This window comes from Zophobas morio, unplaced genomic scaffold (genome assembly GCF_036711695.1).
Source record: "Zophobas morio isolate AGI-343-1 ecotype UQ-CSIRO unplaced genomic scaffold, CSIRO_AGI_Zmor_V1 ptg000010l, whole genome shotgun sequence".
NCBI lineage: Eukaryota > Metazoa > Arthropoda > Insecta > Coleoptera > Tenebrionidae > Zophobas > Zophobas morio.
In genome coordinates, this window is record NW_026972115.1 from 1593241 (window position 1) to 1613393 (window position 20153).

A 20153-nucleotide genomic window follows, 5' to 3' on the forward strand; every position below is an offset into this window, starting at 1 on the left:
TTTTTTGTCGAACTTTTGGTCGCTTCTTTTAGTACATTTTTGTGTTCTTTTTTTGATACTTTTTTTTACTAGGTTTTTTTTGTTTTTTACCTCCTTTTTTTGGTCGGTTTTCTTTTCTGGTTTTCGTTATTTTTTTTGCCATCTCTTTGTGGTTTTTATTAACTAATTTTGTGGCCTTTTTGTAGTTTTTTACCGGTTTTTTTGTTTGCTGCATTTCTTGTCGTCTTCTTTTTGTCGAATTTTTGGTCGTTTTCTTTGTCGTCTTTTTTGTGCCTTTCTTGACACATTTTTGTGGCCTTTTGTTACTTTTTCTATTTTTTTACTCCTTTTGATCGAGTTTTTTCCTGCTGTCGTTGTCGTCTTTTTGTGGCTTTTTTATGCGTTTTTGGGTAATTTTTTTGTTACTTCTTTTATCGTGATTTCGACATTTTTACTCTTTTTTTGTCTCCCCCCTGTTCTTTGAACTTTTTTGTTGCATTTTTTACCGCTTTTTCAATAACTTTTTTTCGTTTCTTATGCCCTTTTTACCGTCTTTTTAGTACCTTTTCGTAGTTTTTTTTTGATACTCTTTTTTACTCCCTTTTTAAATAGTTTTTTGTCACTTTGTTTGTCCTTTGTTTTTAATGCCATTTTTGTGGCATTTTGACAGTTTTTCACTACTTTTTTTTTAGACCTTTTTTTAATGATTTGTCTCTTTTTACTGTTTTTTGTGGGGTTTGTTATTTCATAGGTTTTTTAGTAGTCGCTCGTTGTTTTTTCCTTTTCGTGTTCTTTTAGGTCTATTTTTGCGGCCTTTTTGTTGCTTTTTTGTCGAGTTTCTTGTCTTTTTATAACCACTTTGTTTTCCATCTTCTTTCCTATCTTTTTAGGTCCCTTTTTTTCGTCTTTTTTCGTCTTTGGTAGTCGACGTCTTTTTTTTTGTGGCATTTTTGTGGCTTTATGTAGCAGCGAAAGTTACAGTCGAAAATAATAAAATAAGACGTACAAATTTATTTTAGTAGCTTTATTTACCACATTTTAGATAAAAAAAAAACAAGTTTTGACGTCATTAAGTAATTATCTAGTAACTATTATGTTTTTACTGTCCTGTACCAACTTATCCATAGAGATAATAAAATAATTCTTAAGGGCTACTTCACATATCTGTCATTAAACTTTTCTTTCTTGTTTGACATAACAACTATTTTAAATTTGTAAATAAAATTTATAAAAAACACATTATTTTTAATGTCATACTATAGTTCTTGTGAAGTTATTTAAAATTCCGAGCACGTGCTACACACTATATATTTTATTAAAAATTGCCACTACTAATCTAACAAAAAAATTAACAACCATAAACAAAATAAAATATGGAAGATTTTAGTAATTTCTCATTAAATTTCAAGTGTCTGTGTATACAAATACAAAGAACAATTTTATTATTACCCGGCTATATGTTCTTTAATCTTATCGTATCGTTTATAGCGGTATTTAGCTTTTAATGATCAATATTAAGTGACTAAGCTTGCATTTGTGGACACAAGCAGATATCAATTTTTAAAGATCTAAAGTACAAAGATGTTTTTTTTTAAGTATTGCAGTTTAATGTTCACTTTTTCGGCTGATACCACCATACTTATACCTATTTTAATATCTTACATCCACTTTAACAAAAATGTCGGCATTTCCAGACTTCCAAATTTTAACAAGAACACTCAAAGACGATGACTTTAAAAAATATGTGCATTTTGACGTCACGACGCAACGAACTACGTTTTATCAATTCTCACATGTACCTCAACCCATCATCTCGTTTTTATCACTCATCGACAGATTAAAGCAATCGTTGCTAATTCTTATCAATTCTCACGCTATCACCACTTCCCAGCCATTGTTCGACTCACGATGTTCTCCAAATCGTGTCTTGTGTTAACTTTGCTCGTCCGTAAGTATTTGACTCGAAAATATCTGCAGGTTTACTAAACACTATTGCAGTTTTTGAGGCCTCGACATGCTACCAAATCACCTCGGACACCCGCCTCGACGAGTTCCCGCTCCAAGTGCGCAATTTTAAAAACCCCGACACCTTCTTCCGCTTCGACTTCTTCCATCACGTAACAATCGAGGAAATCGCGTGTCCGGAGCAGTACACCTTCGACCCCACCGTCAACCACTGCGTCACCAGCTCCAAGAACCACGGGCTAGTCCCGGTGGAGACCTGCACCGTGAAACCGTGGTCCACGGGCCTGCACTCCAACCCCGACAGCTGCTTCAGCTACTACAACTGCAACGAGCAGCAGTGCTGCTACTTGATGTCGTGCCCCAACTACCTCGTCTACAATTCGACTAGTGGACAGTGCGACTACCCCAGACAGGCACAATGCTGCGAGTACGTCGAGAAAAACCCAGATAGACTAGTTCAGTGATTTATTTAGCGGTGTAATACAGGTTTTAATAAATGATTCAGTGGTAGCTGGGCAGATGGCGCGCTGCGTTGTTTCTTGTGCTGACATCTGGTGACGAAACGCGCAGTCTTAAGCTAAAATGGTGTGTAAATTAGTACGAAATAAAGGTTCAGTTGAGGAAGATGCTTCCTTCGTAAGACCAGAGTTTTTGTTTTGGGTCCTCTTTCTTGGGCTTGGCGACCGTTTTGTCGATCCTGCCCACGAGCTTGAGGTTGACGATTAGGCGGAGGGTGCAGTAGTAGAGGATTTCGACGATGGTGACGAAACTGCAGCCGAGGAACAAGCTGTAGACGCCCCCAAAGGATGCTAAAATTGTCACGTGTCGGTTACATGGCCACAGCATGGAATTAATATTTAAAAATGAAACATGTTATTAGAGTGATTATAGATGATAAATGGCGTTATCAGTCTTGTTGGTGTGTGTGATAACGTGGGTAAAGTGTCAAGATAACTACCATCCGGTTTTAATTAGAATGTCAATTACTTACACAACAAGTATATAGTCGAAGTTATGATGTCCTTGAAGAGGATGGTTTGCCTGTCTCCTGAGAAGTAAATATAGAGGGCGATACTGTTCTCTGTGACGTTCTGATCCTCCCTACAACATCCCTTGTATAAAAAAACTTTTACCTTCACCCCTTACAAAAATTCTGACGTAGGGGCGGCCTCCTCTCTCCCCAACGTGGCCGTCGACGACAGCACGCTATAAAATATGTCCTCGCACTGCGAAGGACAATTGCAGGCCTTCGTGATGTTCACCAATGTCGTCCCTGAAACGTTAAACTGAACCGGCGGCAAATTCGAACCGGGCTTTTACCTACCTATCGAATCCTTCAGACACGGGATGCTGGTGATATTGCAGACCCGCCTCCCTGGAAGAAAATACTTGAGTACGTGACCACTTGACAAAATCCTAACTGACTCGAGAAAGGATAATAAAAAGGGACGCATCCGCATTTATCGTACAGATATTTCTCCTCACATTCACTCAGGCAGTTCGTGTCCGAATAAAGTTGAAAATATTTCAGTTTAACCTCGTCGCTGTAAGCGCACTGTCTTTGTTCTATCGAGAGCCTTTTAATGTCGCTGCTGCAGATTATCTTGCTTGCTGAGACCTGGAGGTAGGATTGTCTGCCCGCTGATACGATTTTGTAGATGGAGCCGGAACCGGGGTAGTCCCACGGGCTGTGAATCATCACCTGGGGAATTATGGGTTGCCTAAGTTGTTTTTACGCAATAATCGCCACTTACTTTCAAGCCGGAGGAATGCAGACTCGAGTACTGGATTTCTTGGATTTGTGGATCCAAATGTAGCTTCAAACCGGTGTTAAATCCGTTGTATGGGGTGTGAATGGGGCGACGACTAGCGCTGAAAATAATTATTTGTAGGTGAATTAGTAGCTTGAAGGGTTGCTCTTTTACTTTATGTACTCTCGAATATAATTGAAAGAGCAGCAGTGGCCATCAGTGGTCAAAGTGTGTTCGAAAAGTCGGTCACAAGGGACGGTTTTAAACTGCCAAATACACTTCAGAAGCATATGTCTACAAGGTTGTGTGATCTTCTTCATAACCACACCTATGTCGTTGTAGTTATTTTCTACTAAGACATTATGTAAAACCATCAACTCTGATATGTTGTATTTTCTTGAATCCAGACTTGTGAAAGAAAGAAGTTGAGGTATCGCCCGTCTGATAGTTTCCACATCCTCCTCTGGTATAGTCCTAGTAGTGTTCCAGTTTGTTAAAATGATTATAGTATTATGGTGGAGGCGCCGGGTCTAGTACCCTACTTACAAGTCCTCCACGAACTCCTCCACTTGGTCCGCCATAATCCTGTTAATGTTGCACAACGTGACCGCCGGAAAAGGCACCGCCGTGTTGGGGGCGTACGCCGTCAAGATCGAGGTCCTCGTGGGGTTGCTGGTGTACCTATTCCAGAACAGCACCGTCATGTACCCGGCACCACCCAGTCCCGCTAGTACCACGACCATCCAGAACATCCTGCAAACACACTTTATTATTATTTACGATTTCAAAATGCCTTGTACTCACTTTTCGTGCGTCCCCACGTCCCTCTTCACCGTGTACTTGAGACCATGGATGCTGGTGTTCTCGGCGAAGTCTTTGTACGTCTCGAACACAATAGACGCAAAGTCTTTTCTGTTTTTACGTCCATCAATCATCGTCAGCTTATTATTCTGCGGCGGTCTGCGGCATTCTTTTCCGATAAATTTCCACGACGGAAAATTGTGGAAATTAGGAACGGAAGTGGGTTCATATAAAATTTATGGAGGTGTGTTTACGCCGACTGGTTAATTGGAAACGGGATTGTTGTCAGCGCGAGACGGGGTTTATGGTTTTATTGACCAGTAGGGGAAGTTTAATAATGGGTATTAATTTATTTTAATATCTTGTTTTTAATAAAGTTGAGAACAGACAGACAGACGGACGGACAGACAAATTCGTACGACAATGCGTCGTCTGCAGAGAAATATTTCATTGCACGTCAAAGAGGGATTCAGATGTCTTATTTTTGTTAAACATTGCTATTTAAAAATAATAACAATTTTATTATGCAACCAACAGCACCTCGATTTAAATATTTTAGTGTTTTTGTGTTTACAGTTGGCAACACATCGCGAGTGACAGCTGACATGAGTATCATCAAACATTCAAAATACGGCTATTTTATTTCACACAAAGCGCTAATCGACGAAATATATAGCACAGTGGACACCCCTGAGACAAGTTTTCAACTAAAACCACAACTTTTTAACATTGCAGCCCCATATAAACCCCCGAAAAGTAAACACAAGAAGACGAAAAATCCAGACGACCCGTTCGAGTCCGAGGTATTTATTTACAATGAAAGCATCACTATTGACACTAAATAACGCTAATTGAAGGTCCGTCATGTCGAAACTATCTTCCAGAACTTGTCCGCCGAACTTGAAGATCATTTCACTAAAACTGATTTTGAGGTTAGGAACACTGAAGCGCTGGACACAGCGACTGCACTTTACGACGAATCGGGGAACAACTTGACCACGGACCTACACGGCGCGAACCCCGACGCCCCCACTAGTAAAATAATCGAAAATCGCGCTTTTCTGTTCCCCCACAACTGCAAATTTTACAGCAGAGACGTCAAAGACATGTCTTTGTATCTCAAGGAGAAGTTTGATTTGATCCTTTTGGATCCGCCCTGGTGGAATAAATACATCCGTCGGAAACGCAAACACACGGATCATGGTTACAACATGATGTACAACGAAGATTTAAAAAATTTGCCACTTGAAAATCACTTAAACCATGATGGTTTGATTGTAGTGTGGTGTACTAATTCAGCCCAACATTTGAGCGCCTTGCGTGACGAAATTTTCCCCAAATGGGGTGTGTCTTATTTAGGGAAATGGTACTGGGTGAAAGTCACCCAAATGGGTGTCCCTATTTGTGAGTTTGCTGAGCCACCCAGAAAACAACCCTTTGAACAAATTGTTTTTGGGGGTAGGGGGTCTGAAGGGTTGTTGCCGTGTGACAAGGTCGTGATTAGTGTGCCAAGCGCCCTTCATTCACACAAACCACCCTTAATAAGTATTTCTTTAATTTGTTTGTTTTTTTTTGTGTTGTTATTTTTTTGTCATAGGGTTGTTGGAGCCCTTCCTCCCCGACAACCCCACGTGTTTGGAGGTCTTCGCCCGCTACTTACTCCCCAACTGGACGAGCTACGGCAACGAGGTACTAAGGTTCCAACACGAAAGTCTCTATACAAAAGTAAGTAAATTTATTTAGTGATGCCCGTTGGTCATTTTGGTCGTTTTGTTGCGATATCCGTGCGGATTCATCGTCTGCCATCTCCAGAAATCAGTGCCTGTAATAATAGATCATTGACATGATTGTTTAAAAAATTAATAAAGTACGTACACATTTCCTCCAGGGTGTGTTTTGATTTCCACCCCAGTTCCTTTTCGGCGAGGTCTGCGTTGGCGTACATTACCGAGATGTCGCCTTCTCGCCTCTCCACTATTTTGAACGGAATCGTGGTCCCGGTGACTTTTTCAAACGTTTTTACGAGCTGGAGCACTGAAACTCCTTCTCCTGTACCTAAATTGTATACTTTGTAGTTTTGGTGGGATTTTTGGAGGAGGCTGAGGGCTGCCACGTGACCTGTGGCCAAATCCATAACGTGGATGTAATCCCGAACGCCTTAAAAAAAAAAATTAGACACTAGATACACCCATAATTTTTTTAAAACTCACCCGTCCCGTCCTCTGTGTTATAATCCCCGCCAAAAATGGTCAAAACTGGTAAGCGCCCCATCGCCACTTGCGAAATCAGCGGCATAATATTGGCGAACGGTTTAATGGGGTCTTCACCCATCAGCCCCGAGGGATGGGCCCCCAAAGGGTTGAAATACCGCAGCGCTATAATATTCCACTTTTTGTTAGCATGCGTGATATCTTGCAGCATCTCCTCGATAAAATATTTGGTTTTTCCGTACACATTCGTGATACTATTTCCCACGCTGTGCTCCTCTGTGATTGGTAGAAAACTAGGTTCACCATACACCGTACACGAACTAGAAAAAACTAGTTGGTAGCAGCTGAATTGTTCCATAATTTCGAGCAGATTTAGCATCCCGATTAGATTGTTCTTGTAGTATAGCAGCGGATACTCCATCGACTCCCCGACGGATTTTATGGCGGCGAAGTGGATGACGCAGTCGATTTTATGCTGCGAAAGAACACATTCCGCCATTTTGTGACAACGTTTTGGCACCCACCTTGGAGAAGATCTCCTCCAGAGCGCCCTTGTCCAGCAGGTCGCACTCGTAGAAGGTTATGCTTTTCCCAGTGATGGTCTCGACGCGCTTCAAGGCCATGGCTTCGCCGTCGGGCCCGTTCACGCTGTTGACGAAGTTGTCGACGACGATGACCTCGTATCCGGCGCTGAGGAGCTCCACGATGCAGTGGCTGCCGATGTATCCGGCGCCCCCGGTCACGAACACGGTGGATAGGGACATCCTGCAAGTTTTGATGGGTGCTTACTGGCGATGAAGATGTTATCGATTGGGAAATTGAATGGAACCTTGGATGTGATCATCGCGGTGCGTATGTGTATCCTTGGTGAGTCAGCGGTTTCGGGGAATTCTGCGGTGGATGTGTGAAGGTACAAGGAATTTGACCACAACGGTTTAACAATTTAGCGCAAATTTAGGGTCATCAGCCTGATGCAAGACTCAAACGTTGCTGAGGATGTGAAAATAAATAAAATTACGCAAAAAAAAGATGTGAATTAAATTATTCTGTCTTTATTTATATTTATTTAAATATTAAATTATGAAAATGTTGCTCTGTGTAATAAATCACACGTAAAAATTAATCATATTTTACAAATTTTGGGTGAAGTTTATTCAGCAAAATTTTGAGATGACGTCATCAATTTTTTTGGAGGGAATAAACAGATATATTTTGATTAACAGTTAACATACTTACAATAACTTTAAAACGTCTGCAAGATTTTAAAGTATTCAATTTTGCAATTCTTGATTTATTCAACAAAATAAATTGACTGATTCATTAATTCTTTGAGCCATCCTGTATAATTAGGACTGTTATTTTATACAATTTAAAACCCATTTGCTAAGTACAGTTTTGAAGTGATGTCATCACATTATTGGTGGGGATGATTAGACAAATTTTATTTAAAATTTACCATTTTAGACATGTTTTAAGTTTCTTGTGGTCGAAATAAGTCTACACATATTAAGAAAAAAAAGGCAAAATAGTAGCCCCGCCCACCCGCCCTATCTCGATTGGGATGATTTTTTGTATTCATCGTGAGCCAAGAGCACGAAGCTTAACTGAAAAATCCTTAAGTTCTCATTCGTTGGCAGACCTAAGGGCGGAGCCTAATTGCAAAATCCATAAATTTACCACTTTAAACGTATTTTAAGTTGCTAAGAACAAAAAAAATTATCACAATCGAGATGGGGTGGGTGGGTGGGGTTTATGTTTTGCCTTTTTTTCTTAATCTATACAGTGTTCTTTGAACAATACGATACTCAAAAACATGTTTTTAATTTCTTGTAAAGAAATAAGTATTTTGTAGTTAAGCTCCGCCCTCTTGGCTCACGGCGAATAAAAAAATTATCAGAATTGAGATAGGGCGGGTGGGTGGGGCTAATATTTTGCCCTTTTTTTATTGTACATAATATTCTTTGAACAATACGATATTCAAAAACATGATTTTAATTTCTTGTAAAAAAGTAAGTATTTTGGTTCACGGCGAATAAAAAAAAATCATCAGAATTGAGAGATTATATTTTGCCTTTTTTTCTTAATGTACATTCTATTCTTTGAACAACACGATACTCAAAAGCATGTTTTTAATTTCTTGTAACGAAAAAAGTATTTTGTAGTTAAGCTCCGCCCACTTGGTTCACGGCGAACAAAAAAATCATCACAATCGAGATAGGGCGGGTGGGCGGGGCTACATTTTGTCTTTTTGTTTTAATGTGTTTAGACTTCTTTTCACAACATGAAACTTAAAACATGTTTAAAATGGAAAATTTGTGTAAGGAAATATCGATTTTGTAATTAGGCTCCGCTTCATTATTGCAAAATCCATATTTCCCTGCAAAAACGTATCATTTTAACCATGTTTTATGTTTCTTGTTGTGAAAAGATGGCTATGTATATTAAGAAAAAAAAAGGCAAGGTATAAGCCCCGCCCACCCGCCCTATCTCAATTGTGATGATTTTTTTTATTCGTCGAGAGCCAAGAGGGTGGAGTTTAACTGCAAAATCCCTATTTCTCTATGGGGAATTAAAAACATGTTTTTGAGTATCGTATTGTTCAAAGAATAATATATATATATTAAGAAAAAAAATATAGCTAAAGATTAGGCCCCACCCATACCCGCCCCGATCTCAATTCGCAATTGTGATGATTTTTTCATTCGTTGTCAGATAGAGGGGCGGAGCTTAATTGCATGATCCATATTTGTCTAAAGAATGAACATGTTTTAAGTTTCTTGTTCTAAAAAGACGCCTATGTATATTAAGAAAAATAAAACAAAAAATAAGCCCCGCCCACCCGCCCTGTCTCAATTGTGATGATTTTTTCATTGGTTGTCAGATACAGGGGCGGAGCTTAAGTGCATGATCCATATTTGTCTAAAGAATGAACATGTTTTAAGTTTCTTGTTCTAAAAAGACGCCTATGTATATTAAGAAAAATAAAACAAAATATAAGCCCCACCCACCCGCCCTGTCTCAATTGTGATGATTTTTTTTATCATCAAGAGCTAAAGAGCGGAATTTAATTGCAAAATCCTGATTATTTCTCTACAAAAAATGACCTTGTAAGACATGTTTTTAAGTATCGTGTTATTCAAAAAATACTTTGTATATTAAGAAAAAATTAAAGTCAGAGATTAAGCCCCACCCATACCTGCCCTGATCTAAATAATACCTAATGAAGTTTTCATTCGTTTCAAGACCTAGGGGCGGAGCCTAATTGCAAAATCCATATTTCCTTACAAAAATTTATCATGTTAAGCGTATTTTAAGTTTGTAATATTTTGCTTTTTTTTCTAATATACATAGTATTCCTTGAACAACACGATTCTCAAAAATATGTTTTTAATTTCTTGCAAAGAAATAAGTAATTTGCAGTTAAGCTCCGCCCCCTTGGCTCACGGCGAATAAAAAAAATCATCACAATCGAGACAGGGCGGGTGGGCGGGGTGACATTTTGTCTTTGTGTTTTAATGTGTGTAGACTTCTTTTCACAACACGAAACTTGAAATATGTTTAAAACTGAAAATTTGTATAAGGAAATATCGATTTTACAATGAGACTCCGCCCCAAAATTGCAAAATCCATGTTTCCTTGCAAAAATGTACCATTTTAACCATGTTTTAAGTTTCTTGTTATGAAAACATGACTATGCGTATTAAGAAAACAAAGGGGAAATATAAGCCCCGCCCTCGCTCATTTCGGATGATTTTTTTTTATTCATCGTAAGCCGAGGGGCGGAGCCTAATTGCAAAATCCATATTTTCTTACAAAAAATTACCATTTTAAATGTGTTTTAATTTTATACAATTTTGTCTTTTTTTTTTTCTTAATTTACGTAGTATTCTTTGAACAATACGATACTCAAAAACATGTTTTTAATTTCTGGTAAAGAAATAAGTATTTTGCAGTTAAGCTCCGCCCTCTTGGTTCACGGCGAATAAAAAAATCATCACAATTGAGATAGGGTGGGAGGGCGGGGCTTATATTTTGCCTTTTTGTTTTAATATGTGCAGACTTCTTTTCACAAAATGAAACTTAAAATATGTTTAAAATGGAAAATTTATACAAGGAAATATCAATTTTGCAATTAGTCTTCGCTCCATAATTGCAAAATCCATACTTCCTTGCAAAAATATATCATTTTAAATATCATGTTGTGAAAAGATGGATTTGTATATTAAGAAAAAAAAAGCCAAAATAGAAACCCCGCCCACCCGCCCTATCTCATTTCTGATGATTTTTTCTATTCATCGTAAGCCGAGGGGCGAAGCCTAATTGCAAAATCCATATTTTCTTACAAAAAATTACCATTTTAAATGTGTTTTAATTTTCTAATATTTTGTCTTTTTTTCTTAATTTACGTAGTATTCTTTGAACAATACGATACTCAAAAACATGTTTTTAATTTCTGATAAAGAAATAAGTATGTTGCAGTTAAGCTCCGCCCTCTTGGTTCACGGCGAATAAAAAAATCATCACAATCGAGAAAGGGTGGGTGGGCGGGCTTATATTTTGCCTTTTTGTTTTACTAGTATGTGTAGACCTCTTTTCACAACATGAAACTTTAAACATATTTAAAAACGTAAATTTGTATCAGGAAATATCGATTTTACATTGAGACTCTGCCCCATAATTGCAAAATCCATATTTCCCCGCAAAAATGTTTCATTTTAACCATGTTTTAAGTTTCTTGTTGTGAAAAGACGGCTATGTATATTAAGAAAAAAAGAGCAAAGTATAAGCCCCGCCCACCCGCCCTTTCTCAATTGTGATGATTTTTTTATTCGTCATGAGCCAAGGGGGCGGAGCTTAACTGCAAAATCCTTATCTATGAGAAATTAAAATCATGTCTTTGAGCTTCGTATTGTTCAAAGAATACTATATAGATTAAGAAAAAAAATAGAACTAAAGATTAGGCCCCACCGATACCCTCCCCGATCTCAATTCTCACTTATGATGAATTTTTCATTCGTTGTCAGATGGAGGGGCGGGGCTTAATTACATAATCCATATTTGTCTAAAGAATGAACATGTTTTAAGTTTCTTGTTCTGAAAAGGCGACTACGTATATTAAGAAAAAAGACAAAATATATGCCCCACCCACCCACCCTGTCTCAATTGTGTTGATTTTTTTTTTATTCGTCGTAAGCCGAGGGGCGGAGCCTAATTGCAAAATCCATATTTCCTTACAAAAATTTACCATTTTAAACGTGTTTTATGTTTCTAATAGTTTGCCTTTTTTTCTGATATATATAGTATTCCATGAACAACACGATACTCAAACACCTGTTTTTAATTTCTTGTAAAAAACAAGTATTTTGCAGTTAACCTCCGCCCTCTTGGTTCACGGCGAATAAAAAAAAATCATCACAATAGAAATTGGGTGGGTGGGCGGGGCTACATTTTTCCTTTTTGTTTTAACATGTGCAGACTTCTTTTCACAAAATGAAACTTAAAATATGTATAAAATAGAAAATTTGTATAAGGAAATATATACCATTTTAACCGTGTTTTAAGTTTGTTGTTGTGAAAAAATGGATATATATATTAAGAAAAACAAGGCAAAATGGAAGCCCGCCCACCCGCCCTGTCTCAATTGTAATGATTTTTTTTTATTCGTCGTAAGCCGAGGGGCGGAGCAAAGTACAAAATCCATATTTCCTTACAAAAATTTACCATTTTAAACGTGTTTTATACTTCTAATATTTTGTCTTTTTATTCTAATATACATAGTATTCTATGAACAACACGATTCTCAAAAACTTGTTTTTAATTTCCTGTAAGGAAATAAGTATTTTACAGTTAAACTCCGCCCTCTTGGTTCACGGCGAATAAAAAAATCATCACAATTGAGATAGGGTGGGAGGGCGGGGCTTATATTTTGCCTTTTTGTTTTAATATGTGCAGACTTCTTTTCACAAAATGAACCTTAAAATATGTTTAAAATGGAAAATTTGTACTAGGAAATATCGATTTTGCAATTAGTCTTCCTTGCAAAAATGTATCATTTTAAATTTCTTGATGTGAAAAGATAGATATGTATATTAAGAAAAAAAAAGGCAAAACATAAACCCCGCCCACCCGCCCTATCTCAGTACTGATGATTTTTTTTTTATTCGTCGTAAGCCGAGGGGCGGAGCCTAATTCCAAGTCCATATTTACTTACAAAAATTTTCTAATATTTTGTCTTTTTTTCTTAATTTACGTAGTATTCTTTGAACAATACGATACTCAAAAACATGTTTTTAATTTCTTGTAAAGAAATAAGTATTTTGCAGTTAAGCTCCGCCCTCTTGATTCACGGTGAATAAAAAAAATCATCACAATCGAGATAGGGCGGGTGGGCGGGCTGACATTTAGTCTTTGTGTTTTAATATGTGTAGACTTCTTTTTACAACACGAAACTTGAAATATGTTTAAAATTGAAAATTTGTATAAGGAAATATCGATTTTACAATGAGACTCCGCCCCATAATTGCAAAATCCATATTTCCTTGCAAAAATGTACCATTTTAACCATGTTTTAAGTTTTTTATTATGAAAACATGACTATGCGTATTAAGAAAACAAAGGGGAAATATAAGCCCCGCCCACCCGCCCTCTCTCAATTCGGATGATTTTTTTTTATTCATCGTAAGCCGAGGAGCGGAGCCTAATTGCAAAATCCATATTTTCTTACAAAAATTTACCATTTTAAACGTGTTTTAAATTTCCAATATTTTGCTTTTTTTTCTTAATAGGTACACGTAGTATTCATTGAACAACACGATACTCAAAAACATATTTTTAATTTCCTGTAAGGAAATAAGTATTTTGCAGTTAAGCTCCGCCCTCTTGGTTCACGGCGAATAAAAAAAATCATCACAATTGAGATAGGGTGGGAGGGCGGGCTGACATTTTGTCTTTGTGTTTTAATATGTGTAGACTTCTTTTCACAACACGAAACTTGAAATATGTTTAAAACTGAAAATTTGTATAAGGAAATATCGATTTTACAATGAGACGCCGCCCCATAATTGCAAAATCCATATTTCCTTGCAAAAATGTACCATTTTAACCATGTTTTAAGTTTCTTATTATGAAAACATGACTATGCGTATTAAGAAAACAAAGGGGAAATATAAGCCCCGCCCACCCGCCCTCGCTCATTTCGGACGATTTTTTTTATTTATCGTTAGCCAAGGGGTGGAGACTGATTGCAAAATCCATATTTTTTACAAAAATTTACCATTTTAAACGTGTTTCATGTTTCTACTATTTTGCCTTTTTTTCTAATAATATACTATTAGTATTCTTTGAACAACACGATACTTAAAAGCATATTTTTAATTTCTTGTAAAGAAATAAGTATTTTGCAGTTAAGCTCCGCCCTCTTGGTTCACGGCGAATAAAAAAATCATTACAATCGAGAGAAGGCGGGTGGGCGGGTAAGATAAGACTGATTTTTGTAAATGATCTACTCTCTAAGAAAACAAAGGGCGGGAGGGTGGTGCTAGTACTTGCCAAATAACCTACTCTTCTAAGACAATAAAACCTTGACAAGTACTAGCCCCGCCCACCCACCCTTTATTTTCTTGGAAGAATAGATCATCTGCAAAAATCGATCTTATCTTGGCAAGTATGGGACTGATTTTTGCAAATGACATATCCTCCAAGAAAATAAGGGTGGATGGGTGGGGCTGGTACTTGTCAAGATAAGACTGATTTTGGCAGATGACCCACTCTTCCAAGAAAAAAAGGGTGGGTGGGTGGGGCTAAAATTTGCTAAGATGGGACTGAACAATATTAAGAACTATCACTGAGACAAAGAAGGGTTGGGTAGGCGTGGCTATTGCTTGCTCCTAGAACTAGAAAACAATTAAATTTTAGCCCCACCCAAGAATTTATAAGGATTGTTTTTTTTTATTGCAACACTACATATTTTTTCATGTCCTGATTGCTGTCTTTTTTACAACTATATTCTATTTTTGAAAATTTGATGCGACGTTGCCACTTATTCCCATTTTCTTGGCACTTTTTAACAATTCAAAGGAATAACTTTACCGACAAAAATATTCGTGAAAATTATTATTAATCATACTAAATAAATAAGAAACTCAATAATTTATGAGGTACAATATAAAACTTGTTTTTTTTTATTAGAACACAATTTTTTTTCAGGTTTTGATTGGCCTTTTTTTATGACCATATCTTATTTTTGAAAAATTTTTGCGACATTGCCACGTATTCCACTTTTTTGACATTTTTTGATAATTCAAAGGAATAACTCGCAGACAAATATATTAGTGACATCATTTCAAAAATTATTATTCACAATAAAGAATTAAGAAATTCTAGAGTTTGAGGCGCAAAATAAAATTCGTTTTTTTCTTGGAACACTATATATTTTTTACGTACTTGACGTCTTTTTGTTTGAGTATGTGTAGAGTGATTTTTTAACAATAAATGAATCTTTATTTACCAAATTTATTACGGGTGCCCTTAAGAACAGAAAGCATGTTATTTAGAATAGTTGTAGTAACAATAATAACGCAAACATTGAATAATCCGCCCACGACACAGCCAAGACCAAATCTAAAATTAAAACGACCTTTCTATTCTTTTTTGTGTTTCTTTGTTACGAAAAAAATATAAAGTGGCACTTTTTCAATGTTAGCAAACACGTGCGTAAAATCACTAAGGACAAACGCGTCCAGGCATAATTAGCATTAAAACGCGATTCCTTTAGCAGCAGTCGCTCGAAACTTTCTACCCATTTCATAAGTACTCCCATTATCTTATTTACTGTTTACAACGCAGTTTAATCCACAAAGCAATTAGCTCATTTCAAATCGCATGATTCACCCCCCCCCACATCCGGCTATATCTTACATTAACAAAAACAAAAATTTATGGCATGCATTACAACCAAAGTGTAGACATCCTTATCACATTCCCAAGCATGTGTACACGCTTTTTCACCAGGAAACGACAACACATGACCTAATCCCGCCAACAAGAAACTAACTGAGTGTTTAGAGCTTGTTCGATTTACACAATATTGTAATTACAACCATGAAAAATTCTATCCTTGACCGAATAAACCATGAACCCGCACTGAATTATAATCACGTCGGTCCAAGCGAATTTTAAAAGCACGTGCCGCTACACAGATAAACTATTCTTACACGTTCCACGTCGTCCTCGGAAACCACCACAAAACCACCCGAGCCCACTCAATATTCCGCAATAAATTCGCAGCGAGCGATTGTACTTACGTGTGTAGTCAAAAACGATAAGTCAACTGCAGGTAGTGTACAGTTAGGTTGGTCGTTCACCTTACACAAAAAGCAACAGTTATGAACATCTTCACTTTGCCTTGCTCTTTCAGCTCGGTCTTGACGGACCCATCATTGACGGGACAAAAAAAAGAGAAAAGCTTGTCCGCAGACGACGTAACAAGGGACAAGAAACCTTGAACTTAAGAACTCTCAAGGTCAGCCGCATGAATAAGCGCCTTTAGGAAAGCGCGACACGCAGGAATTTCGAGTTGTTATTTTGCCGGAGATGACTGAGTTTTAAAGAAATGTCGCCGACAAGTGGGGCTATTAATAGAAAAAAGAGGCGACAGTGGATTGGTGTCGTCTTTGTCTAATTAGAAAAGTGTTTATTTTTACTATCACTACAAGGAGACAATTAAACCATTTCTTTAAGGCCGGGCCGCCTTTGAGGTCGGTTGTAGCCACTATCACCGGTGTTCCGTGTGTTGTCTCTAAAGCGACTAAATTTATTTATTTGACGATTATTCATGATAGGGGGCTGCTGGATTTCCGAACATAAATGGGAATCCAAAGTCTGAAAAACGGTATTAATGGCAAGCAATGACACCTCATTGTGATTACCAAATCTGAGATGTGCCCCTCCTTTTCAAACAACTTCTCCACCTTGTTGTACTCCAACGTGAGGTCTGGATTTTCAAGTTTGTCCACCGCGGCTTTCACACACTCCATTACTTCTTTGTTAAAAGTCTGGGTGACTTCTCCTGGTTGGTCCGTCGCGATTACTGACTTAAGTAAAACGATGGCGTCTTCTACGCGTCCAATTTCGCTCAAAGCCCTCACCTAAGTACTCAGACAATTTTTAAAAGTCGCGCTTCGTGTCAATACATACTTTTAAGTTACGAATCGTGACATAGTTGGGGTTTTTCACCGCCCCTAGAATCTCTAAAGCGACTTCAGGTTTACCCTGGTTTAAAGCCAGACCTGCGCAGAACGTCGTCGCTCGACGCATGGGGAAGTGACCCGCAGCCATCAACTCGTTCCACAAGTTTAAAGCATACTCAGTACCTTCTTTAGAATTCTACAAAAAAAACAAATCAGTTGGTGACAAAAATCACACAATTTTATTACGAGTTTGTAGCACCCGGCCATCACAAGAACCACCGCGTTCCTAGGGTACTTCGCCCCCTGCAACTGTTTGCCCTTGACTAAGTCAAACACCTCCAGCATTTCTTGATACTTGTCATTCTCATACAACAAATCTAACAAAATCTGGTACGTGATTAACTGATCGAACAGTCCCTCGAGCTCCGGCGACTTAAAGCACTCCAGCGCCAAGTCGGGCTTATTAAAAACGTGAAGCATGCGCATCACAACAGGCCCAAAAACGAAATTGCCAAACCGGAGCTGTTTGTTTTGTCCATTGAACCTACAACCCCCAAGTTATATAATGAAACGACACGCAAAAACCTACTTTTTCGCCATTTTTACAACTAAGTCGAAATCTTCGTCAGTTTCTGCTATATGCACCATGTTTTTAAGGTCTTCTGTAAAAATCATACTCGAGGAGTCTTCAGCCGCAAAACCCTTCATCCGCTCCCGGAATTTCGCCTCTATGTTTAACATCTGACTCTTGGTTTGTTTCTGCTGCTCTCTGAAAGCGTCAATCCCGATTGTCGCTTTGGCGTACAAATAGCGGCATGCTGGAAATCGCGGTGAGAAAGTGGGGTTAGAAAATTGTTACTTACTTTGGGGCGACGAAACGGGTGCTAGTTTGAGTAAGTCGGTTTTCAAGGGGTAACAAAGGGTCCTGAGTGTGAGTCGTAAAGTATGAGACATTTTTGACGAATTTAATTCCGGCTAAATTTAAAGTGACACTTGCGGGTGACGTAACCTCAAAAATTTATTCACTTGTGCAACAATAACGCACTAACGCAAAAAAGTAAAACTACACTCCAGATTTCTAATTAATAAACAAAAACGGTATTAGTTGTTGGAATCTGGAATTAATTAAATTTTGGCCGGTTTTATAATAATCATTTGAACTATCAGTGCTACCAATTCGTTAAGTCAAAAGTCACTAGTCGGAGAAATTGATTTTCTGTTTAGTCAAGCAATCGATTCATTAAAACTTTCAATTTTTTTGCTTTTCGAGTTTTCGATTCTCGAATTTTGAATCTTTCTACTTGTCGAATTTCCAAATTTTCAATTTTTACAGTCCTCAGCTTTTACACTTTCCGATTTTTTTACTTTTCGATTTTTCAATTTTTCGGAGTAGTTATTAACGCCACTTTATAAATAAAATTTTACATTTTATCAAAAGTTGAAAAATAGAAAATGTAGCCCCGCCCACCCACCCTATCTCAATTGTGATGTTTCTTTTATTCGTCGTGAGCCAAGGGGGCGGAGCTTAACTGCAAACTCCTTATTTCTCTACAAGAAATAAAAAACATGTATTTGCAATTTTTTCTTAATATACATAGCCATCTTTTCACAACAAGAAACTTAAAACATGGTTAAATGGTACATTTTTTCAAGGAAATATGGATTTTGCAATTATGGGTTGAAGCCTAATTGCAAAATCGATATTTCGCTATACAAATTTACCATTTTAGACATGTTTTAAGTTTCTTGTTGTAGAAATAAGTCTACACATACTTAGAAAAAAGGGAAGATGTAGTAACCCCATCGATCCGCCCTATCTTAATTATGCTGATTTTTTAATTGCAATATTCTTATTTCTCTACAATAAAAAACAGGTTTTTGAGTATCGTTTTGTTAAAAAAATACTATGTATATTAAGAAAAAATTAAAGCCAAAGATTAAGCCCAAACCATAGATATGTATACTAAACTCACTTGATATACACTTAGTAAAACTTTTGATTTGAACGGCTTAAGTCAAACTGGCTATTGTAAGCTTTATGGACCCAGACCGCAAGGATTATTACTGTCAATTGTAGCCATAATGGAGTTGTAAACTCTTACCTAGGTATATGTCAAGTGAGTTAAGTTTAGTCATGAAGTTTTCATGCTTTGCCAGACCTAGAAGAACTTAATTATAAAATCCATATTTCCTTACCAAAAATTTTCCATTTTTAACATGTCTTCAGTTTCTACGAATAAAAAATCATATAATTGGGATGGGGATTTAAAATATTAAAAAACAAAAAAATCGAAAAATTGGAAAATAGAAAAATTTTAAATTTTAAAAATCAAAAAATGGAAACATCTAGAAATCGAAAAATTGAAAGCCCAAAACAAATTTAAAAATTCGAAAAACTGGAAAACAGAAAACTCAAAGTACTGCAACAGCGAGAATTCGAAAAATTCAAAATTAAAAAAAAAAATGGAAAAATTAAAATGTACATAAACTGAAGAATCAAAAAATTGAAAAATCTCGACAAATTCAAACATTAAAAAATCAAAAAATTCAATCCATCAGTCAAAGATTAAAAACTTGAAAATACGTAAAATTGAAGAATTGAAAAAGCACCGAAAAGTGGAGAAATCGAGAAAACGAAAATTCGAATAATCGAGGAATAAAAAATTCGAAAAATCGACAAACTAAAACTTAGAAACGACAATTGAAATTTGGAAAATCGAAAAAAAAAATGGAAGAATTGAAAAAATCTAAAACTGAAATAATGAAAGAACGAGAAATTAAAACATTAAAAAATTGAAAAATCTCGAGAAATCGAAACATCAAAAAATAAAAAAAAATGAAAAAAAAAAACAAAACGAAATGTCGAAAAATCGAAAATTTAAAAAATGTCTTAAGTTTCTACGAATAAAAAGTCATTTAATTGGGATGGGGTGGGTCGGCGGGGTTTATATTTTGTCTTCTTTTCTTAATATATATAGCAACGTCAGCGGCAAGTTTATAAATCGACCCGAAGTTTTTCACCACGTTTCGTTACATCGAAAATTTAAAATATTAAAAAACAGAAAAATCGAAAAATTGGAAAATAGAGAAATTGAAACATTAAAAAATGGAACAATTGAAAAATTTAAAATAGAAAAATGTTAAATTTTAAAAATCAAAAAATGGAAACATCTAGAAATCGAAAAATTGAAAGCCCAAAACAAATTTAAAAATTCGAAAAACTGGAAAACAGAAAACTCAAAGTACTGCAAGAGCGAGAA

At 36.8% G+C, this 20153-nt stretch overlaps 5 protein-coding genes across 7 annotated transcripts; 2 read left to right on the forward strand and 3 right to left on the reverse strand.

Moving 5' to 3' along the window:
* The first annotated feature begins 1817 nt into the window (after positions 1 to 1817).
* On the forward strand, positions 1818 to 2584 carry LOC135126093 (uncharacterized). The gene is made up of 2 exons (XM_064051899.1): positions 1818 to 1927; positions 1978 to 2584. The coding sequence occupies exons 1-2, from the start codon at positions 1888 to 1890 to the stop codon at positions 2406 to 2408; spliced, it is 471 nt and encodes a 156-aa protein (XP_063907969.1). The 5' UTR covers positions 1818 to 1887; the 3' UTR covers positions 2409 to 2584.
* Positions 2395 to 4903, reverse strand: LOC135126089 (sodium channel protein Nach-like). Its single transcript, XM_064051893.1, has 9 exons — positions 4500 to 4903; positions 4242 to 4448; positions 3870 to 4169; positions 3699 to 3816; positions 3370 to 3646; positions 3269 to 3319; positions 3091 to 3217; positions 2936 to 3045; positions 2395 to 2753 (listed from the first exon to the last, which is right to left on the reverse strand). Exons 1-9 carry the CDS (start codon positions 4628 to 4630, stop codon positions 2557 to 2559), a joined length of 1518 nt encoding a protein of 505 aa, XP_063907963.1. The 5' UTR covers positions 4631 to 4903; the 3' UTR covers positions 2395 to 2556.
* A 30-nt stretch (positions 4904 to 4933) lies between these two features.
* On the forward strand, positions 4934 to 6383 carry LOC135126091 (N(6)-adenine-specific methyltransferase METTL4). Its single transcript, XM_064051895.1, has 3 exons — positions 4934 to 5299; positions 5354 to 6041; positions 6094 to 6383. Exons 1-3 carry the CDS (start codon positions 5021 to 5023, stop codon positions 6237 to 6239), a joined length of 1113 nt encoding a protein of 370 aa, XP_063907965.1. The 5' UTR covers positions 4934 to 5020; the 3' UTR covers positions 6240 to 6383.
* LOC135126092 (UDP-glucose 4-epimerase-like) lies at positions 6215 to 16302 on the reverse strand. Of its 3 annotated transcripts, none has more exons than XM_064051896.1 (5): positions 16009 to 16302; positions 7231 to 7471; positions 6707 to 7181; positions 6372 to 6653; positions 6215 to 6318 (listed from the first exon to the last, which is right to left on the reverse strand). In XM_064051896.1, the coding sequence occupies exons 2-5, from the start codon at positions 7468 to 7470 to the stop codon at positions 6236 to 6238; spliced, it is 1080 nt and encodes a 359-aa protein (XP_063907966.1). In that variant the 5' UTR covers position 7471; positions 16009 to 16302; the 3' UTR covers positions 6215 to 6235. The 3 variants fall into 3 exon arrangements, with proteins under 3 accessions (XP_063907966.1, XP_063907967.1, XP_063907968.1); XM_064051897.1 differs by lacking the exon at positions 16009 to 16302 and adding an exon at positions 15919 to 16003; XM_064051898.1 differs by lacking the exon at positions 16009 to 16302 and adding an exon at positions 7536 to 7630.
* A 74-nt stretch (positions 16303 to 16376) lies between these two features.
* On the reverse strand, positions 16377 to 18057 carry LOC135126090 (pentatricopeptide repeat-containing protein 2, mitochondrial-like). The gene is made up of 6 exons (XM_064051894.1): positions 17757 to 18057; positions 17483 to 17711; positions 17140 to 17437; positions 16901 to 17089; positions 16633 to 16851; positions 16377 to 16585 (listed from the first exon to the last, which is right to left on the reverse strand). Exons 1-6 carry the CDS (start codon positions 17845 to 17847, stop codon positions 16427 to 16429), a joined length of 1185 nt encoding a protein of 394 aa, XP_063907964.1. The 5' UTR covers positions 17848 to 18057; the 3' UTR covers positions 16377 to 16426.
* Positions 18058 to 20153: the final 2096 nt, after the last annotated feature.